General features: G+C 47.3%; 1 protein-coding gene across 1 annotated transcript; it reads right to left on the bottom strand.

Moving 5' to 3' along the window:
* Window positions 1-1,238: 1,238 nt before the first annotated feature.
* Window positions 1,239-14,582, bottom strand: LOC115543838 (bcl-2-modifying factor). The gene is made up of 4 exons (XM_030356472.1): window positions 14,427-14,582; window positions 12,082-12,261; window positions 11,094-11,332; window positions 1,239-5,107 (listed from the first exon to the last, which is right to left on the bottom strand). The coding sequence occupies exons 2-4, from the start codon at window positions 12,233-12,235 to the stop codon at window positions 5,000-5,002; spliced, it is 501 nt and encodes a 166-aa protein (XP_030212332.1). The 5' UTR covers window positions 12,236-12,261; window positions 14,427-14,582; the 3' UTR covers window positions 1,239-4,999.
* Between the last annotated feature and the right edge of the window lie 4,277 nt (window positions 14,583-18,859).

The raw sequence follows: 18,859 nt of genomic DNA, 5'->3' as shown, positions 1-18,859 counted from the left end.
CCAGGAGCTGAACCCTCAGCACTCTCTGATTTAAAAGACACACGCATGCCGAGTAGTGATGGGTCAGTCGCAAACGATTCGGTCAGATCGAACGAATCCCAAAGATGAACGACGAGAACTGATCCCCAAAACAAGAGAACTGATTATTTTTTCCTTTTTTTAAACATATAACAAAAATATGGTCACACAAATAAAATATACAAACAAACAGAGCTTTGTTTCCCCGCGACCTTATATTGATTGAGTCTAAACTGTTCTCATCGATTCAGCCAATGAGAGCAGGTAGCAATCGCGTTGCCATGGACCATGGGTAAACAAATGACAAGGCACACAAATTAACTAACGATCGCTGTTGGCTTCAATATCATGCAAGCACTTTATGTTTTCTTTTTATTTTGTTCTACATCACAATTGCATGATTTAATAAAGTATTGTTTTTACCTACCATTACGAGTCTCGTTTGGTCTAGTTGCTAACGTGCTTCACTGCTTAATAGTGTTACTTGGAAGACGCCATTTTGCACCCCATTATGTATTAAGGATATTTATGAAAAAAAAGGCACGTATGTGCTTTATACATATGCTTAATATTTACACTTAACCTGGGTAATTTCGCCAGAACATTAGAAAGTAGTAGGCTACATGCATGTTGATTAACATTTATTCCATAATTTCCGATTCCCTGGCAAATGCCGTAACAGACCATCAGACTTAACGAACAAATCAAACGAACGAATCTTGATAGTGAACGGAACTCAAAGAGCTGATTCCCGGAAAATAATCGTTTTGCCCATCCCTAGTGCAGAGACAGGCCGCTGTCATGCTACACTGGCCTGTAGCGGCTCATGTGGGGTGTGTTTACTCGGAACACAGACCCTTGCCACAGTACTAGCGAGTAGCTGTTACACTCTGTTGCTCTGCGCTCTAAATTAATCAGGTAACCGCGAGAGGGAAGAGATTGGCACGGTTTCAGATAAACACCCCGGCGAGTGCTGGAGTTAAGACTGGCTGGCTGGAGCCTCATGGCACTCAGGTGTTTATCCATCATGGGCTTACCTTAAATTGCACTTCCTTCCTTTCCTGCACGAGTGAAAGCTACTGCTCAGGTGTGTGAGAGGGGTTTATGGAAGAATATTCACATTTTATACTAGAATTTATTTTTTAGGCAGGTATCTAGTAGGTTCATCAAAGTCACCTCACCTGTAAGTTTCCATTAGACAAAGAGATTCAAGCTTCGACTACGTTCAATAACATTTTTATTGAAAAAAGGGTACCAATAAAACAACAAGAAATTTAGAAAAAAGATTTGTAGAGCGAATCTCCGTATGTACAACATATTGCACTACATTAAAAAAAAAAAAAGTCATTACTTCCATCGTATATAAACACACAGAAAAACTCACACAAAAAGAGTGCACAGTACAGTCTCAAAAACACACAGTCAATGTTTACAAAAATGCTACATTTTCGCTGGGTCTTATTTCTTGGTTTACAGAGAATGTGTGATATTCAAGACTTTGTTGAAACTGAACAGTTAAAGGCATTTTCCAGGGTTTCAACAATCAATTGTTTTTGTACTTAAAAAAAGGGGGGATTTATTTCATAGATGTGAACCAAATAATGAAAGAAAAACATTGAATCCTTTTGGTTTACGTTGATTTGTTAAACACTCTACTCTACTGCATAAGGAATGGTGGAAGTTCATCTTTATAATCATAAAATAAGCCCTGGATCTCATTGGACTATAAAAACAACCAACTTATGGTATGCTCTGACAAAACCTGAACCACCCGTACAAAAACAGACCCCCTTTTAATAAGAAAATACAATTTAAAGTTTAAAAAGAACCATGAATAAGAAATGGTGTGATAAAAAAAAAAGAAAAAAATCAAAACCTTCCTCAAAACTTCAAAATGTTTATAAAGTGGTCTAAAAAATTCAAGACACTGACGGTTTCAATAAATGACCCGTCCCATGCTCCGCCACTCTCGCACGTAACGTGTTGAGTGCGAGCCTGGAGGCTCTTCTCTGAAATTATACAGGGAACCTTGGCGGCTCACTTCCCTTTCCAATAAATCAAACAGTCCGTAATTTAGGGCATAGGTGACAGTACAGTTAGGAGGCTCACGGCCAGTTCAGCCCAGACAAGACCAAGAGATAGGGAACGCAAGGTAAATACTGTACAACAGCACACAATGTATCACTAGCCCTGGGATCTGCAGACACAAAGTACTTTCCAGTGCATGTTGATTACAAATACAATGATCAGAATTTAATTAATCAGCGCTAAAAAAAGAAAAAGAAAAAAAAGACCCAATGCCCTGACTTTAGAGTGACAATTTGAAGTGATGTATCTATATACTTTAAGGACTTTTACTGCTGTAACCGTGGATAGTGGGAACATTTACTTCGGCCGAAATTGTATTAAGGAGCGCTATATTTCTATGCAGAATAAACCATGCATCCAAGACTCAACGGGTGGGGTCCGCAGTAAGAGGGAGGGAGAGTTAGTCCATCCCTGGAAGTGTTTACCTTTTTAAGGAATGCCATGTTCAATGCAGGCAAACCTTGTGCTGCACCGAGTCAAACAAAACAATCGTATACACGTCTAGAACCAAAAGACAAATGTCAAAAAAAGAATTGAAAAAGACAAAAAAATTGCACACGAAGGTGTATACAGTAGAAACAGTCAAATATACAAAACGAAAAGTCCAAAATAAATAACTAAATAAAAAAAAGAAGAGAAAATAAATTACATAGAGAAAAACAGAAGACCTATGCCCGAGTTAAGAAGGAGCAGTGCAGCGCAGGTGGTGGTGGTGGTGGGGGGCAAAGGAAGGAGGTCCGGGGACGAGGGGGAAACGCTGCTGTCGCCATGACGAGCCCGCAACGCTACAGAGGGACTGGCTCAGCGTTCACAATCCGCAGGAAACTATTACCACAACCGCAAAATCCGTTCACCTCGCACGCCTCCTACTGCTACTGTGTTCTGCAGCCCCGGACTCGCTGCAGGCGTCCAGCCCGCCCCCCAGCCAAGTTCTGCCCCTGGTCCATCAGGACGTCCAGCAGGGTTCTCCCATGGGGTTTCATGTCTACACGATTTAAACTATAGGAGAGCTATGGAACCTGCTGACTAATACCAGTAATAACTTTAGTGGGTGGATTTAGTCCGAATTGGGTAGATGAGGACATTTAAAATGGTTGCCTCCCTATTAATCTCAAGGTTGTCAGCCAACTAGATCCCTGAGGCACATGGAGGATATTTACTAAGGGGAGAAGGAGTCTTATTCCTTTTGTATCGATTTAAGTAACAAGGGTGTTGGAAGCAGATCAACCGGATCCCCTGATTGGACAGTTCAAGCCCACAGCCCCCCCTCTGATATGCACTGCTCCTTGGGTCCATGAAGTAAGCTAGGCTTAGGCCAATGAAAGTACAACGAACAACATCTGCAAAACAGCATCTTCAACAGTGTCTTCAAACATCATATTTTTTGGTCTTTAGACCGTTTTCTTTTTTTTTTTTTCAAAAGGGACAAATCCTCGACTAGTTCCGTGATAATATTACAGAAATGTCCCGCATTAGTCTCCAGCAGAGCACCAACAGTTACAATACATGATCGCCCGACGGAGGAGAAAATGGTTTATCCTGAAAACAATTATCCTGAGAGTGAGTGGGAGATGCTGTTGTTTCACAGGTTGGTCTGTACAGTATTGCTTTGGTGTCCAGGTTACACACAGGTTTGCAGAAAGCACACCACAGACAGAAGACAACATGAATGGAAACATTGTTTTGGAGATACGTGGCTTTACTGTGTTAACTCTATGCACCCAACAACATCCGGTTTCTTTGCAGTCTCATATAGGCGTGTGTGTGTGTGTGTGTGTGTGTGTGTGTGTGTGTGTGTGTGTGTGTGTGTGTGTGTGTGTGTGTGTGTGTGTGTGTGTGTGTGTGTGTGTGTGTGTGTGTGTGTGTGTGTGTGAATAGTGATGCTATTGGATGTGTGCATCTCAAGTCACGCTAACGGTAACATCTGACTCGAAAACCTTCATGCGTGACAAGAGGTCGGCTTTGCCGGGTTGAAGTGTGTGTTCTAGTGCAAAAACAGTGGATCCTCAGCTCCACATGAAGGGCACGGAGGTCTGAAGTGAATCATTTAAAAGCACACGTCTAAAACACTGGGAGCCAGTTTTCACTGGAGACACAATTAGAAATAATGGATTGACCGGGCATTGACTGAAATTGTAAATAAAGAATGATTCTCGACTGGCCCGATATTTTACGTGGTCTTACAGGCCAACATAACGTCTGTGCTGCGCTCTGATTGCAATACTTTAACTGACACTGGGGTATGCCTTCAATTCAATACAAAAGTCTGTGAGTAAGAAAACATGTAGAAAAAAACAAACTATTTTGACTCCCTTGAGAAGTTAAAAGTTGAGGTGCAAAATGCATTTCTCTGAGAAACTGCCTCTTTGGAAATGGGTCAAAGATGATACCCGGGGAAAAGAAAACCCTGAATCATATTTCTTTCCCCAACTTAAGTCCTTCCCATCTCACTGTGAGTGACTTGCTTCAGACGTTGTTGTGGTAGGGGACATCAAGTAAGGCATTCCCACGGTCCGCGGAGTTCATTCCAGGTGGATGTCGAAGTGCAAACAAATCCAACAAGAACAATGTACTGTACAAAATACTACGTTGATTAACAAAAATCAAAAAAGTAACATTGCCCTGTGAGTGGAAAAACCTCAGAACAACATGGCATCTTCTTGGAATGAAAAAAAAAGAAAAGAAAACAAACAACCATGTATAAAACGTTGCTTGTCTCCGTCCCGCGGCGACCCCTTTTCCTCCCCCTTCCCTCCCCCGTTTGTCCCAAGTCTCCCCCCCACCCCCCCACGAGAAGCCCCGACCCGTGTTTGAGATTCGACAGTGCCATTGGGAGTCTTCCAGGTCCTCAGAGAAGATTAAGAAAGAAAAAATAAAAAAACAGAGGGTCCTTTCACCTCGGCCCCGCTCCAACCCATCCGGCGATGAGGCCCCCGTCAAACAGGAGGTGGAGCAGGCGGCGCCACCACACGCCGCCCTGGTTCCTTTGGTTTCGATGAAACTGCAACAACAGAGACAAAACAATAGAAGAGCAATTAGCGATCGAAAAACCAGCAGGAGGCGGACGTCACCGGGCAGGGGGAAACCAAAGCAGGGCGAGGGGGAAACTGGCGACTGTCGAAGGGGTTAAGTGCGAGCCGCCTGGTTCCTGCTCGCGTGTCAAGGCCCCCTTTCGCGGCTCTGTGTCCGCCGGTGCGTGGTGCCAGGCCACGCACCGGCGGACACAGAGCCGTGCTGGGTAAACAGGGGCGGAGGGAATGACGGGTCCGTGTCCGAACCAGACACCGGAACGCTGCAGGTTATTTTGACAACAGTCTGCTTCTGTCCCCTGAAGCTGGTGATTAGAGGCCGCACGCTTCCCCGCACACCGCGGGGGGCAGAACAGGGGGGAGCTCCACCCCCCCCACCTCCACCTCCACCTCCACTGGTTCCATCTAAACACAAGATACATCCCCCGGATTTCCCCACTCGGAACTTTTTGTTTCTGGCACAGACACACAGCCAGAGGAGTGACTCAGGAGAAGTCCTCTACTCTCCCCGTCAGATGCTCTCCCCGTTTCCCCGAGCCAATAGGATTGTGTGCGATTAGCGGGATAAGGCTATCTGTGCCGCGGAGCGGGGGGAGATAAGATAATTGCACTGCGCGGGATTAAGGGAGCCCTTAGGGAGAATGGAGCATTGGGAAACACAAAGCCGCATGAGAGCAACGAAGTGGCTGTCTGCTGTGTACACACACACGCACACGCCCACGCACACACGCACACACACACACACACACACACTTGACGTGCGCACCACTGGCCTGTCTGTGGAGGAATGGCAGACTCAGGCAAGCATGATAATGCTGAAGCCATTTTCAGACACAGGTCGTAAATTAACGAAACGCAACAAAAGCCTTCAGATTTGGTTTCTTCTGTGACCGTGCACTAAAGCCACGCACGGCTGCATGACCGTGTGCGACAGTGCACGTGTCTGCCAGGCCCGGGTTACCTTAGTGGTATTTACATGAACGCCGACTTATTTACAAGGGGCTCAGAGCTGGCATTGGGTTGGGCCTGGGGGGTGACGTAGTCCAAGCAAAGTGCAGCGAGTGTTGCAGAGGGTTGCATAAGCCCTGCCAGGGCCCAGCCAGCAAGAGCAGCATGTCTCTTACTCACACACCAGTGCTTGGCTCAAAGCGAACCAAAACAAAATAGAGAGGTTAACACGAAACAATGAATCACAAAGTGCTTGCTTAAGGCGTTATGCTCGACGACTGGGACAACACCACATTTATTTGGAATGTTGCACCGAATATCCAAACCTGTGCTTGGGAAGTTCTGCCAATGATATAACCTTAATTTAAGGAGCGTAAATAGTAAATGCAGAAACAATGTTTATAGTTTATTGGCGTTAAACACAGAAACCACAGAAAACATTGCAGTTGATAATATACCGGTAAATGGCTGAGAGGCGTTATTAAGAAACTAATGACAAACGTAGTGCGTAGTTTTGCTTCATTGTTTGGGTGTGAAACGGTTTAAGGAAAGTCAACTATCAAAACCGCACAAAGAACTAAATGACTCATATTTAGCTACTCATTATCTGCAGTTGAAACAAGCCACTTAAATCAAGATTTAGAGTACAGAAAGTCCCTGACACTTCCAGAAAGAGGGAGAGTCAGAGAGAGAGAGAGAGCGAGGGCGCGACAAAGAGAGACAAAGAGAGACAGAGAGACAGAGACAGAGAAAGACAAAGAGGGAGAGCACAGTGTAGGAGGGCTTTTTTTTCCGCAATAATCACGAGCCACACCACCAACTGTCAGAATGTGAGTCGAGCCTCTAAATTTAGCCTCCGCAGAGAGCCAGAGTCTGGCCAGATGCACGATGTCGTCACCCCTGACACTGGCCTGATGGGCTCTGTCTGTGTCGTCGTCGTCCCCCCCCCCCCCCTGTCTAATCAGTGGCCCCCTGAAGGCCGGGGGCCTTATCTGCACCGCAGAACAGCGCCGCTGTCCCGGAGCTATGAGCCCCCGGGTTACGTCTCACAGGGAGACGCCAAGGAGGGAGAACCAGAGCTCCTCTCGTGCTAAACACATAATGGTAGATGTTCGTGAGTCCCGTTCATCCTAGACCGGCAAGCTGAACCTACGGATGAAAAACAAACACAGTGGCATGATCCCCTCCCCCGCCCAGCGAGCTGAGGAGAAGAGAGCGAGTCGTGACCTTAATGGAACGGCTCGAAGATAAAGCCACAACCGCTGCATGTGTGCAAGCAGGCAGGCACACACACACACACACACACACACACACATGCATACAGTACACACGCACGCACAGACACACAGACACACACGCACACGCACACACACAAACACACACACACACACACACACACACACACAAAGCCACACACACAAGCACACACACACAGGCACACAAGGTATATCCAATCATGCTTTCAACACCTATCAAAAACACTGGGGGAGTTGTCTCCTTTAAAAAAGCACAGGGCATGAAACTCGACCCTCGGCTCTTACCCTGTGCAGACTTGAGCAGTCTTCCTGCCATTGTGACCGTCATTACTGCCATGTCTCAAATGGCAGGCTGGCTAATGTCCACCTTCCTCTGGGAGCGGGGGGGGGGGGGGCGGGGGGGGACTGCAACGTCGCCTCCAGCCCCCGCCGAACAGAGGGGCAATTCATCTGTCAGCGGTATCCTGCAGGACTCCTCTTATACACCTCTCTGCTACCTAATCCCCCCTCTCTCTCCCTCTCTCTCTCCTTCTCCCTCTCCCCCCCCTCTCTCTCCACCCTCTCTCTCCCCCCCCTCTCTCTCTCTCTCTCTTCTCTCCTTCTCCCTCTCTCTCTCTCCCCCCCTCTTTATCTCTCTCTCTCCTTCTCTCTCTCTCTCCCTCCCCCTCTCTCTCTCTCTTTCTCTCCTTCTCCCTCTCTCTCTCTCCCCCCCCTCTTTATCTCTCTCTCTCCTTCTCTCTCTCTCTCCCTCCCCCTCTCTCTCTCTCTTTCTCTCCTTCTCCCTCTCTCTCTCTCCCCCCCCTCTTTATCTCTCTCTCTCTTTCTCTCCTTCTCCCCCTCTCTCTCTCTCTCTCTCTCTCACTCTAGGGGGCCCACGGGAAGAATGTGTGCAGCCGACATGCCGCTCCCAAATCAATCAGCGAGATGGCTGTGGAGGGGCCCTCGTGGCTTAGGGACAAGTGTCTACTCTGCGCGATAGCAATGGTGCACTGACAGCCGGGATGGATGGGATAATGGAGGTGGACGACAGAGACGCGACACCGAAGGGGAGCCGGTCAAGTGTCTCAGCGAGGGAATGACAGCCAGGAGTAAGAGGGACTTTACTAAAATAAAAGGTGAAAGGGGAGGGGGTGGTGGTGTGTCAAAGAGACTGTGGGGGGGAAAGTAAACAAATCTAAAGCCGCATGAGGCCCTTATGTGCTGGCTTCGCTAGGCTTGACTCGGGTTTGAATCTGTGCGTGGGATTTGCATCTCTATCACAACAGGGCTACCCGCACGAAGCTCGGTCTGTAACTGATGACGCCCTCGTCTTGAGTAGATGATGTTTAGACGAGTAGTAGATGTTTAAAAGCACTACCATCTTCAGCGCAGTTGCCTTTTTTGTAATGTGAAATCGTCGTCGGCCATTTATCATCATCGAGGATCAGGCTGTTGGTATGTTTCTACCGCTGGAGAAAAAACTGAGACGGGATGACGAAATCCCTAAATCCGTCCAATAGGAGTCTGACGGCTGAATTGTCCCTGAACGATGATGCTGAGTCGTGACTGAATGATGACAAAGCAACTCTGACTTGATTAAGCCCGTTTTAAGAGTCAGGCTTAATTCCATCTCTCTCTCTCTCTCTCTCTCTCTCCTTCTCCCTCTCCCCCCCCGGCGTGACTCAGCACTTTTAAACCGGCAATGGAAATGGAAATCAACGCAGCATTGTTTCCCTCGCCGCTGCCGAGACGGCAATGGTTTTCAAACAACACCAATTCCGTATCTCTGTGTCTCCTTTTCATTTATTGTTTGACCAGAATGTTCCTTAGGGGCTCCTCGGGCCCACAGGAAGTGAGTGCCTACAGAGATAGCAAACGTTGTCAGGTCAGTGGAGCCCGTGATCGTTTCCCAATAACAGCAACGTCTACGTCATAGAAACTACCAGAAATACTTCCGGTACTTTTGATGGCGTTTTTTTTTTTTTTACGGTCCTGTCTATCACCTAGCTAATAATGCTGTTTCCAAAGGTTAAGATGTGAGATATTACACAACATCTGTGTATTGGTGTATCTGAGACTGGATATTTGTGGTGTGGGTGTCTGCGCCAACGTTCGCCCAGATAGCAACAGGCAGCATGAAGCCACTTCCTCCCTCCTGCCTCCGCCACACGTGTGGAGCACAGCCACAGATAGGACAGCACTAACCCTCCCCCCAGCCCAACACACACACGCAGACATAGACACAGACACGCACACACACACACACACACACACACACGTCTGCCGTCACTGTCACAACACATGAGTCATGTTGTGTAAAAATAATCACAGTCTAATGGGTGCGTGAGAGAATCAGAAGTTGTATGAAGAAAGAAAAACAGAAGTACAATCTGCGGTAACCCCCCCCCCCCCCCCACTCCCCTCCCAAAAAACATAAAAAAGAGTTGCACCAAAGCTCAATATGAACCTACAAGGAACCAGAACTCTCCCTGCCCCCCCTTGCGGGTAGAGGTTTCAAGGGTCGGATCATTTGCGGTCCCTCGTTCAGTCCTCCTTGGTGTGCATTAAGTAAATGGGTGGCTCTCAACTGGGCCTAGCCAATCATTATGGATCCCAGCCCCTCGCTCCCCTTGGCTGCAGAGGCCTCTTATTTGGGTGTCTCTTGTGGCTGGTCCTTGGCCAGCCTAGAAGCTGACTGGAGACTCCCTGGAACCACAGCTGTTCCCCTCGGGGCTCACGCGCCCAGCTTCGGGTTACAACATGTTTACCTACTCCTGTCACTTCTGCTTTTTTTTTCTCTCTTGGTTGAAAATGGTTTGTATGTGTGTATGTGTGTGTGTTTGTGTCTGTGTGTGTCTCTGTGTGTGTATTTGTGGGTGCGTGTGTCTTTATGTGTGTGTGTGTGTGTGTGTGTGTGTGTGTGTGGGTGTGTCTTTGTGTGTTTATGTGTGTGTGAGTTAGTGTGTATGTATGTGTGTTGACATATGTTTATGTTTGTTTGTGTGTATGTGTGCCTGCGTGTTTGTGTACGTGTGCCTGTGTGTGTGTTTGCGTGTGTGCGCATGTGAATGCGTGCGCGAGTGCTGTTTTTATGTTTTAAGTCGCTGTCTGTTTTTCTCTCTGCGTTGACGGTTAACCCTCAGCGCAGCGAGGGACTGATGTTTCCGTCCGCCAGAGCAACATGGCGACCGTATCGTACGCTGTTCTCTTCTACTCCTCTGAAGTGCTGCTTTCCTTTTTTTTTCAGTGCAAAACCCCAGCCCGTAGATAAGAAGAGTGAGTCAGCGGACAGAGTCACCCTGACACCCCACACACACACACACACAGAGCACACAGAACACCCCCCTCCTCCCCCCACACAACAACCCCCACCTACACTCACAGGAAGCGGGAGCGGACAGAGAGGGAGAGGCAGAGAGAAATAAACAGGAAGAGGAGGTGGGTGAGGGGCGGGGGCGTGGGGGTAGGGGTTGAGGGGGGGTTAAGTTCTGGAGGGGGGGGGGGGGGGGGGGGGGGGGGGCGGCCTTGTTTTACTACAGTTTGTTTCCACTGGATTGGGGGGGGGGGGGGTCGAGGGAGGGTGATGAGAATGCAGAGATAAGGCGCTGTACACCACAAAAACAAAAACAACAACAACAACAACAACAACCACACGAAAAGGCTAGGCTACAGCTACAGTAGAACTCTGCTAAACACTGCATCCCAAACTGACAGCCACCACGTGTTGCCCGGCGCTGGTGCGGTGCGTGAGCGGACATGTCGGTTTCCTCCCCACCTGTTGCAGGTTTTCCCCGTGGAACTGGTCTCCTATGACACGCAGCTTCTGTCCGATGTGGGCCTCCACGCTGAGCGCCGCCGGCTGCCGTTGATGCTGCTGCTGCTGCTGCTGCTGCTGCTGCTGCATCCGCCACAGCTCCGCGTCCATCTCCCGCTCCATGCCTCGCTGCTGCTCCTCCTGCTGCTCGCCGCCCAGCTCAAAGGGAGCCGACAAGTGCGATCGAAAGCCTGCGTTGCCTGCAAGAGGATGAGCGGTTATTTAGGTCTGACACTTAAATACATAGGCCGGTCTTGTTTTCACTTCCCACGTCCACTCTGTGAATCTGTGTGTGCTGGGTGGTGAGAGTTTATTGAATCACGTTAAATGTTCTGATTAAAATTCTCCCCTTTTTATATTGTCGCAGCTGTAAACGTTGCAGTAGGAACTTCTTTTTTCGATTTCGAACGTCGAAACTTCCAGTACGCTGTCCGAATCGTTGATGGGTGCAATATAACTTTACTGTCTCAGATAGGCCGTTTCCCTGGGATAGGGACGGCGTGGGCAGAGCACACTGAGATGATGACCACTGTCGCGCCATGTCCTCTCGGAGCGGCCACGTCTGTCTAGCGACTCTTTAGTCGGCCAGCAGCTGGGCGCAGACCGTACAGGCCATAAAAAGTCAATAGCAATATGGACTCGGTGGCGCCGGGTCAGTGAGAAACCTCCAGTATATACTCACCTCGTCTCACACCATGGCTTTGGCACTTCTTGTTTTTATAACGCACAGCGACACAACCCTCCCCCGCATTGCTTGTTGTTATTTTCCATAGTGCAAGTGACCACATGTTAACCTAGTGTGTGTGTGTGTGTGTGCGCCGTCTGTGCCGTACGTGCATGTGTGTGTGTGTGTGTGTGTGTGTGTGTGTGTGTGTGTGTGTGTGTGTGTTGTGTGTGTGTGTGTGTGTGTGTGTGTGCGTGACAACATGCTGGCGCTGCAGGGACTCACCGTGAAAGAGGCGTCTGGGCTGCAGCATGCCGTTGGCGCTGACCAGGGCAGGGCCGTTTGTCTGCGTCCCCCGGTCTTTGCACTTTATCTCCCTGACGGTGGTGTGCGAGAGGTACGAGTCTGGCTCAAACACATCGTCCTCGTCATCGTCCATACGGGGGGCCCTATGAGGTGGACCACCTGGGTGGCGGGATGAGGTGGGGAGCCGTTAGAACCACAGCGAGGCACCGGGTCGATGAACCGTGTGGTTCACCATGTGTGTTGGGGACGTTAGAATAGTGACATTCTGAATTTCAAGATTTCGGTTAACCGCGCCGGTTTATATAATATGAGTGTTTGACTCAAAAAGAGAAGCCCAGTGCACGCGTCTGGCAGTAGAAATGACTCAATGCCCTTTCTTTGTTTCAGCTGGCGCTGCCTTAAATGCATGACTCAGCTTATCTCCTCGAGATCGAACCATGTAGTTGACTAACCCACGTAGTTATGAGGCCCGCTTGAGCTAAATTTATCCCAATGAGGTTTTGGCAGCGATTTTTGCGGAGGAGGATGTGAGTTTACGCCATGCTAGCCAGCGAGGGAGAAAGTCTTGGGGCTTTTTTCCCAAACTGATTAACAATTTCAAACCATATGTCTTCGAGTTTCATGATCAGATATTGCACTACTACTAGGTCCATACCTACACAGACAGACTGTGCCTAACAACTGAACACAGGTACAATGACCATACATGGGTGCCCCTTCCTATCAGTCAAGACGTGGGCAGTTGAGAACCCTTCAAAAGTCAACCAAGCAAATCCCTCAATCTTGATAGATTTGTTCATACGAGGGTCGAAGGGGTTTAAAATAGGGTCAAAACACAGATGAAATTACAGTAGCTTCACCATCTTGAACCCAATTCACCACAAAGTTGTAATGCAGGGTTAGACTACTACCACACTTTCAAATGAGGGTCTACAGCAAGCGGGTAATGACAGCCTTTGAGGAAAGTCGTACACTATTCTCCCTCCCCGGGCCTTGTCTGCTCGCCATCCCCTCTGAGGGATTCATCTTTTCACCCAACATAAGCAGAATGGGCTGCCTCTAGAGTTTTCAGACCTCACGCTATTCCCGTGAGTGTTTTACAACAAGTCCTGTGTGTAAAACCACTTAATTCTTTGTTTTGACAAACAGTACAAGAACATGCAAGATCCGTAAAAGAGCAACATGTATTTAAGATCGCACGGGCTTTCTTTCTCTTTTTTTTTTTTTTTTTGCACTAGGAGCCTCAGAGCGGGTCTACGGGTCTGCCTGTAAGAAGAGTGGCTCCCCCTGCCGCACGTAACACTGACAATGGATAAAGAGAGGCATAGGAAACCTCTCGACTCCAGCATACCCTCTTTAACTCGGAGGGGGAGGGTGTGCAAGTGCTCAAGGAAATGGAAAAATAAAGAGTTTCGACGCAACACACAGCAAAACGACAAGCAACCACTTCTCATGCAGCATTAGTAGGGCATGAAACAACATCAGGTGGCGCATCAGTGTAGGCTACTGATTAAATTGTAGTCTTATCTTAAGTTATATTTTGTTCCGAACAATAACAGTGTCCGTTTTGCAAATGCGAAATACTTCCAATCAATTGCCATGTTTTCAAAGACATTAGCTGACCGGGTGCGACACTTCATTAATATATTTGATATATATTAATATATATATGTCCCGACATATTAACAGTATACAAATGTTAGGATTTGATATCAGATAAAAATAAAAAACGCATAGGTAGTCGCGTTTATTGGCTGATCGTTTCTTTGCCGTTATCAGACTCTGGGTCCTATAACTACGTGTTGTTCTTATGCGGTTTATTTGACAACAATATAGCTCGCTATTATGTGGCATCGCATCGCATGAGCCGCTGCACTAGTTGCGGACACCATTGTGCCGGTGTAAGTCATTAATAGTACCCTACAATAATAACATACATATGTATGATATATAATGAAAAAAATAATGCATTCTAAAGACGCAGCATAAATATAACCAGACGCACCAGTTTGAGTCAAAAATAATACAAACGGACGGAGTTGCGTGCCTTCACTGAGAGCCAGCTGAGATGAGCCGGGGCCGGTAGCCGGTGTAACGCAATGTGGTGAGCTGCGTTGCAGAAGATCGACGCAGTATTTGTAATATGACAACTCAGCAGTAATACGCCATTATAGCCTGCCAAACTCAACGCATGACTTCAGCGATACAGGATTATTAATTACATAAACCACGTTTGGTTTCTTACTTGTTTTCATCGGATATGTACTGTGTCAGGCAGATAAAACAATCGAATATTATGACAAAAAAGCGTTTCAGAAACTCACCGCAAGTTTTTCATTCAAGCTTGTATTTGTCTTTCAATTGAAATTAAAGCACGCTCACAATCCCGTTGAATCAACAGATATAGTCCGTTTCACCCCCTGCTCCCATTCCGAATGAGAAAATGGATAAACGGCTATTTCATTTCGCAGACCTCAGGTCCAAAAGGGTTCCGCCTCTAAAGGGGCGTGGTACAAGAAAGGGCGTAAACAAAGTGTTCTTAAAGAGACACTGATTATTGACGTCGAACGTCCTGGAGTTTCGTCTCTTGGGTGCGTTTCCTTTAAGATGTATTTAAATATTCGACCTCAACCAATGAGCAGGTTTGTTTTGTTCTTTTTTCTTATGCGTATTCAGACACGTGGACGGGAAATTCCCTAAAGCACGAGACAGCTTCGCGGCAAACTGTTGGAAACGAAAACACGTTCAGTTTCCCGCGAAGGCACAGGAACTTACTGTAACCCAACTCAGTAAGTAGAGGAAGTAAGAGGAAGGACCAAGAAAAACCGCCAGAAAATAATGCTCCTCTATTAAAGCGGCAATTTATCCAGCGATGTATGATATTTATAATAATACCATAATAGGATAAAGATTATTGGAGATTATCTGAGATAAGCTTTAGGTGACTCACATAGTAATGAATTATATATATATATATATATATATATATATATATATATATATATATATATATATATATATATATATATATATATATATATATATATATTAAATATACAATACATACCATTATTTTAAATATAATTATTGTAAATTGCTGTACCTATTACCTAATCATTGTAGGTGTTACAAAAGTGTCTGCTAAATGCCCTAACTGTAAACATAAACGCACCATTATCAAAAGTAATAAATGACCTCTGAACGGTAGTACGGTGATTAGATGAGTTACATGGAATAGGTAGTCTACGTTTTAGTCACCTTCAACTCGTTACTTAAACCACACACTAAATAGGCCTATGTAGAGAGTATTAGGATTAAGAGCATCAGGACATTTGGGATTATAATTTCTGTGACTACATCTCATCATCAATTGACAATTCTTAACAAGAATGACACAACTTCTAATTCATTACTATGTCAGTCACCTAAAGCTTATCTCAAATAATCTCCATAATCTTTATCCTCACAGTAAGGGGCCTCTCGTCTCTAGGAAAGACAGCACAGCTCACTTTACCTTTATAAACTAGGTTCCCATGTATGCACAGCGGCATTGTGCTGGTCCCCTTCCCTAGGGGAGATCACTGATCAATAATCACTCGGACAGCTGGGGCTGTGGGTGACCCTATGCATTCTCCCACAGAATATAGTCACCCTGTCCTCAACCAACTCCTCTCTCTCTCTCTCTCTCTCTCTCTCTCTCTCTCTCTCTCTCTCTCTCTCTCTCTCTCTCTCTCTCTCTCTCTCTCTCTCTCTCTCTCTCTCTCTCTCTCTCTCTCTCTCTCTCTCTCTCTCTCTCTCACAGGTGTTCCACTACACTGGGCTATGAGAGGAGTCCCAGGTGCCCGTTCCGTCGGTCCAGACCTGAATGGACCAGATGAAGAGGTCGCTCCACCAGGTGAGACCCATCCTCCATGTCATACCCAGATTGGCTTTCATCTCTCGGTGCGATATTTGAAACCCGATAACGGCTCACATGGGTGACCACTGTGAAGCACCAGGGGACAATGGGGACAAGCCACAACAACAATGGATGTGAGGAGAGGAGATATCGTTAGTAGAACTCTTTTGTGCGCCTGTAAAACAAAAGACATTAAGACTTTCCCAGCAGCTTTTTTTTGTGTGAGGGGAGGGGGGGGGGGGGAAGATATGCCACTTGTTACTAGGGATGTTCAGAATATTTCACAGGATAAGGTCATCATGATAAACAACATGGACCAATTTACCATTATCATAAGGCTTCTTTGCGTGCTGTGGTTGCATAAAGAGAAAACAGGAAACGTATACATAAAACAGTCACGTGTCTCTGCAAATCCATACAACCGGGTTGAGGGAGATAACTCTTACCTAAGGGTAATAGCTAAAAGTGCATTGAGTTATGTTATGTTTTATTCATAAAGTTACAGTTTTGTGGTCTTGTAGTACGAACATGAGGTGGCTCTCAGGAAACTCTATGCTCCGAGGAAAGCATCCATGGAACTCAAAACGTGAGCTTCCTCACAAATAGGTGTCTCTGTCCTGTCAAAAAATGGCTGTGAAGTTTTTATCGGGGGGGGAGACAACCGAAACAAAGAGTTACTGGTGTTGTGTTGCGCCCTGACCTAAAAGGTAAGGAGAGGGGGTCATGCTCAGTTTGCTGGCGCGTGGTCGAATGGTTCTGGTGTATGCCCTGGTTCATGGGGAGGCCATCAATGTTTATGTTGTCAGTGTGGTTCCGCTAGAAAAAGTTGCAGGCCAAAAATAACTTTGGTGTGTGTGTGTGTGTGTGTGTGTGTGTGTGTGTGTGTGTGTGTGTGTGTGTGTGTGTGTGTGTGTGTGTGTGTGTGTGCGTGCGTGTGTGTGTGTGTGTGTGTGTGTGTGTGTGTGTGTGTGTGTGTGTGTGTGTCAATTGCGTGTCTGTCACTGTGCAGATATACAGTTGTGTTATAACATACTGTCGACAGATATATGCATGGGACATTGTTATTGCCTTTACCTTTGGATGGCAACTGAACCAGCATTGCTGTCTGTTGTTTTGTATCATGAAAATAGTTATAGTAAACAAGTCGCTCCTACAGATCCATTTTGAGGTTCAACTCAGGCCCCAGCCTATATTGCATCAGAAAGGTCTTCCTCGAGGCAACGATTCCCCACGTGCACGCAGAGTTCACACACGTACATACACACAAGCACACACACTGCTGTGCATGTGCCAACACATGGCTGCACAATCACATGCCCCACTTCCTCAGTAACCGCGAAAGCCAATCCAACCCCTCGATACCTCACCCCTTGCATACATACACAAACAGTACATGCAAGGACGCCCTCCCACACCAACACCACCACCAGCACCCACCCTTGCATTGTTTGCCAATGAAACATCCCCAGCATCTGAATCCTGCCTAGAAACCGGAGGGGAGTGGGGCGGGGGGGGGGGGGGGGGAGGGGGGAGTGATGTGAAGTGCTCCAATTGGACATGTTCCATGGCAACCCCATCGGAGGGCTGGCCAGTCAGGCGAACCCAGTGACCCAATGGCAGGGATCACACTGGAAACCCCCGATGGACCTGCTGACAACTTGGGTGCTGCCCTGCCCTCGTGCCTCCCTGACTTCCGGTCCCCTTATCGCCGGGGAGCCAAGTGGTCCCACACTTGGCTCACAAACTCTTTTTCTGCTGGTTTGGTCTCGAGACAGCGTGGGCCTCAGGCAGCGCTGTCGGATTTCCTCTTACGTAGTGCAAGTCATCGGGCGCTTTGTGTTTGTGACACGTGCGTCTGAAGCTGTACTGTCAAGCCGCCTGAGTGTCAACACGGTCAGATCGGCCTGAAACTAAGCCGAAACTAGGATGACAACATCTACGTTGGCCTTGTCTACCTCCTCTTTTTCCCACACAGGTGTTTTGCATTATCGCTCAGAGAGGTTATCCTGATGTCTGTAGCATATGCAAAGCCTTCCGCTGTTTATTTGATTTCTTAAAGACAACAGACTGGAGATATTAAGTAGGTCGAAAGATTGTTGATACATTGTGGGGGCGATGTGAAGTGCTCCAATTGGACATGTTCCATGGCAGCCCCATCGGAGGGCTGGCCAGTCAGGCGAACCCAGTGCTACCCAGTGACCCATGGTAGGGATCACACTGGAAACCCCCGATGGACCTGCTGACAACAGTGGTGCTGCCCTGCCCTCGTGCCTCCCTGACTTCCGGTCCCCTTATCGCCGGGGAGCCAAGTGGTCCCACACTTAGCTCACAAACTCTTTTTCTGCTGGTTTGGTCTCGAGACAGCGTGGGCCTCAGGCAGCGCTGTCGGATTTCCTCTTACGTAGTGCAAGTCATCGGGCGCTTTGTGTTTGTGACACGTGCGTCTGAAGCTGTACTGTCAAGCCGCCAGAGTGTCAACACGGTCAGTTCGGCCTGAAACTAAGCCAAAACTAGGATGACAACATCTACGTTGGCCTTGTCTAGCTCCTCTTTTTCCCACACAGGTGTTTTGCATTATCGCTCAGAGAGATTATCCTGATGTCTGTAGCATACGCAAAGCCTTCCACTGTTTGTTTGTTTTCATAAAGACAACAGACTGGAGATATTAAATAATGTAGTAGGTCAAAAGATTGTTGATATATTGTTTATGATTTCTTTGTAACTCTCCTGTCTCTCTCTCTCTGCCTGGCTGCCTCTCCCTCTCTATGCCTGCCTGTCTCTCCACCCTCCTGCCCGTCTCTCTCGTTGCCTGTCTGGCTTTCTGTCTACCTCTCTCTCTCTCTCTGTCTGTCTGTCTGC

The sequence above is a fragment of the Gadus morhua genome, chromosome 5 (assembly GCF_902167405.1).
Source record: "Gadus morhua chromosome 5, gadMor3.0, whole genome shotgun sequence".
Taxonomy (NCBI): domain Eukaryota; kingdom Metazoa; phylum Chordata; class Actinopteri; order Gadiformes; family Gadidae; genus Gadus; species Gadus morhua.
Note: the sequence above shows the minus strand (reverse complement) of the source record. Positions and strands in the feature narration are given on the sequence as shown.

Coding starts and splice junctions, on each gene's coding strand:
- LOC115543838 (XM_030356472.1), bottom strand. CDS start 12,235: ATGGACGATGACGAGGACGATGTGTTTGAGCCAGACTCGTACCTCTCG. Junction 11,333..12,081: donor GCCCAGACGCCTCTTTCACG/GTGAGTCCCTGC, acceptor ATCCTCTTGCAG/GCAACGCAGGCTTTCGATCG. Junction 5,108..11,093: donor ACGGGGAAAACCTGCAACAG/GTGGGGAGGAAA, acceptor CTGTTGTTGCAG/TTTCATCGAAACCAAAGGAA.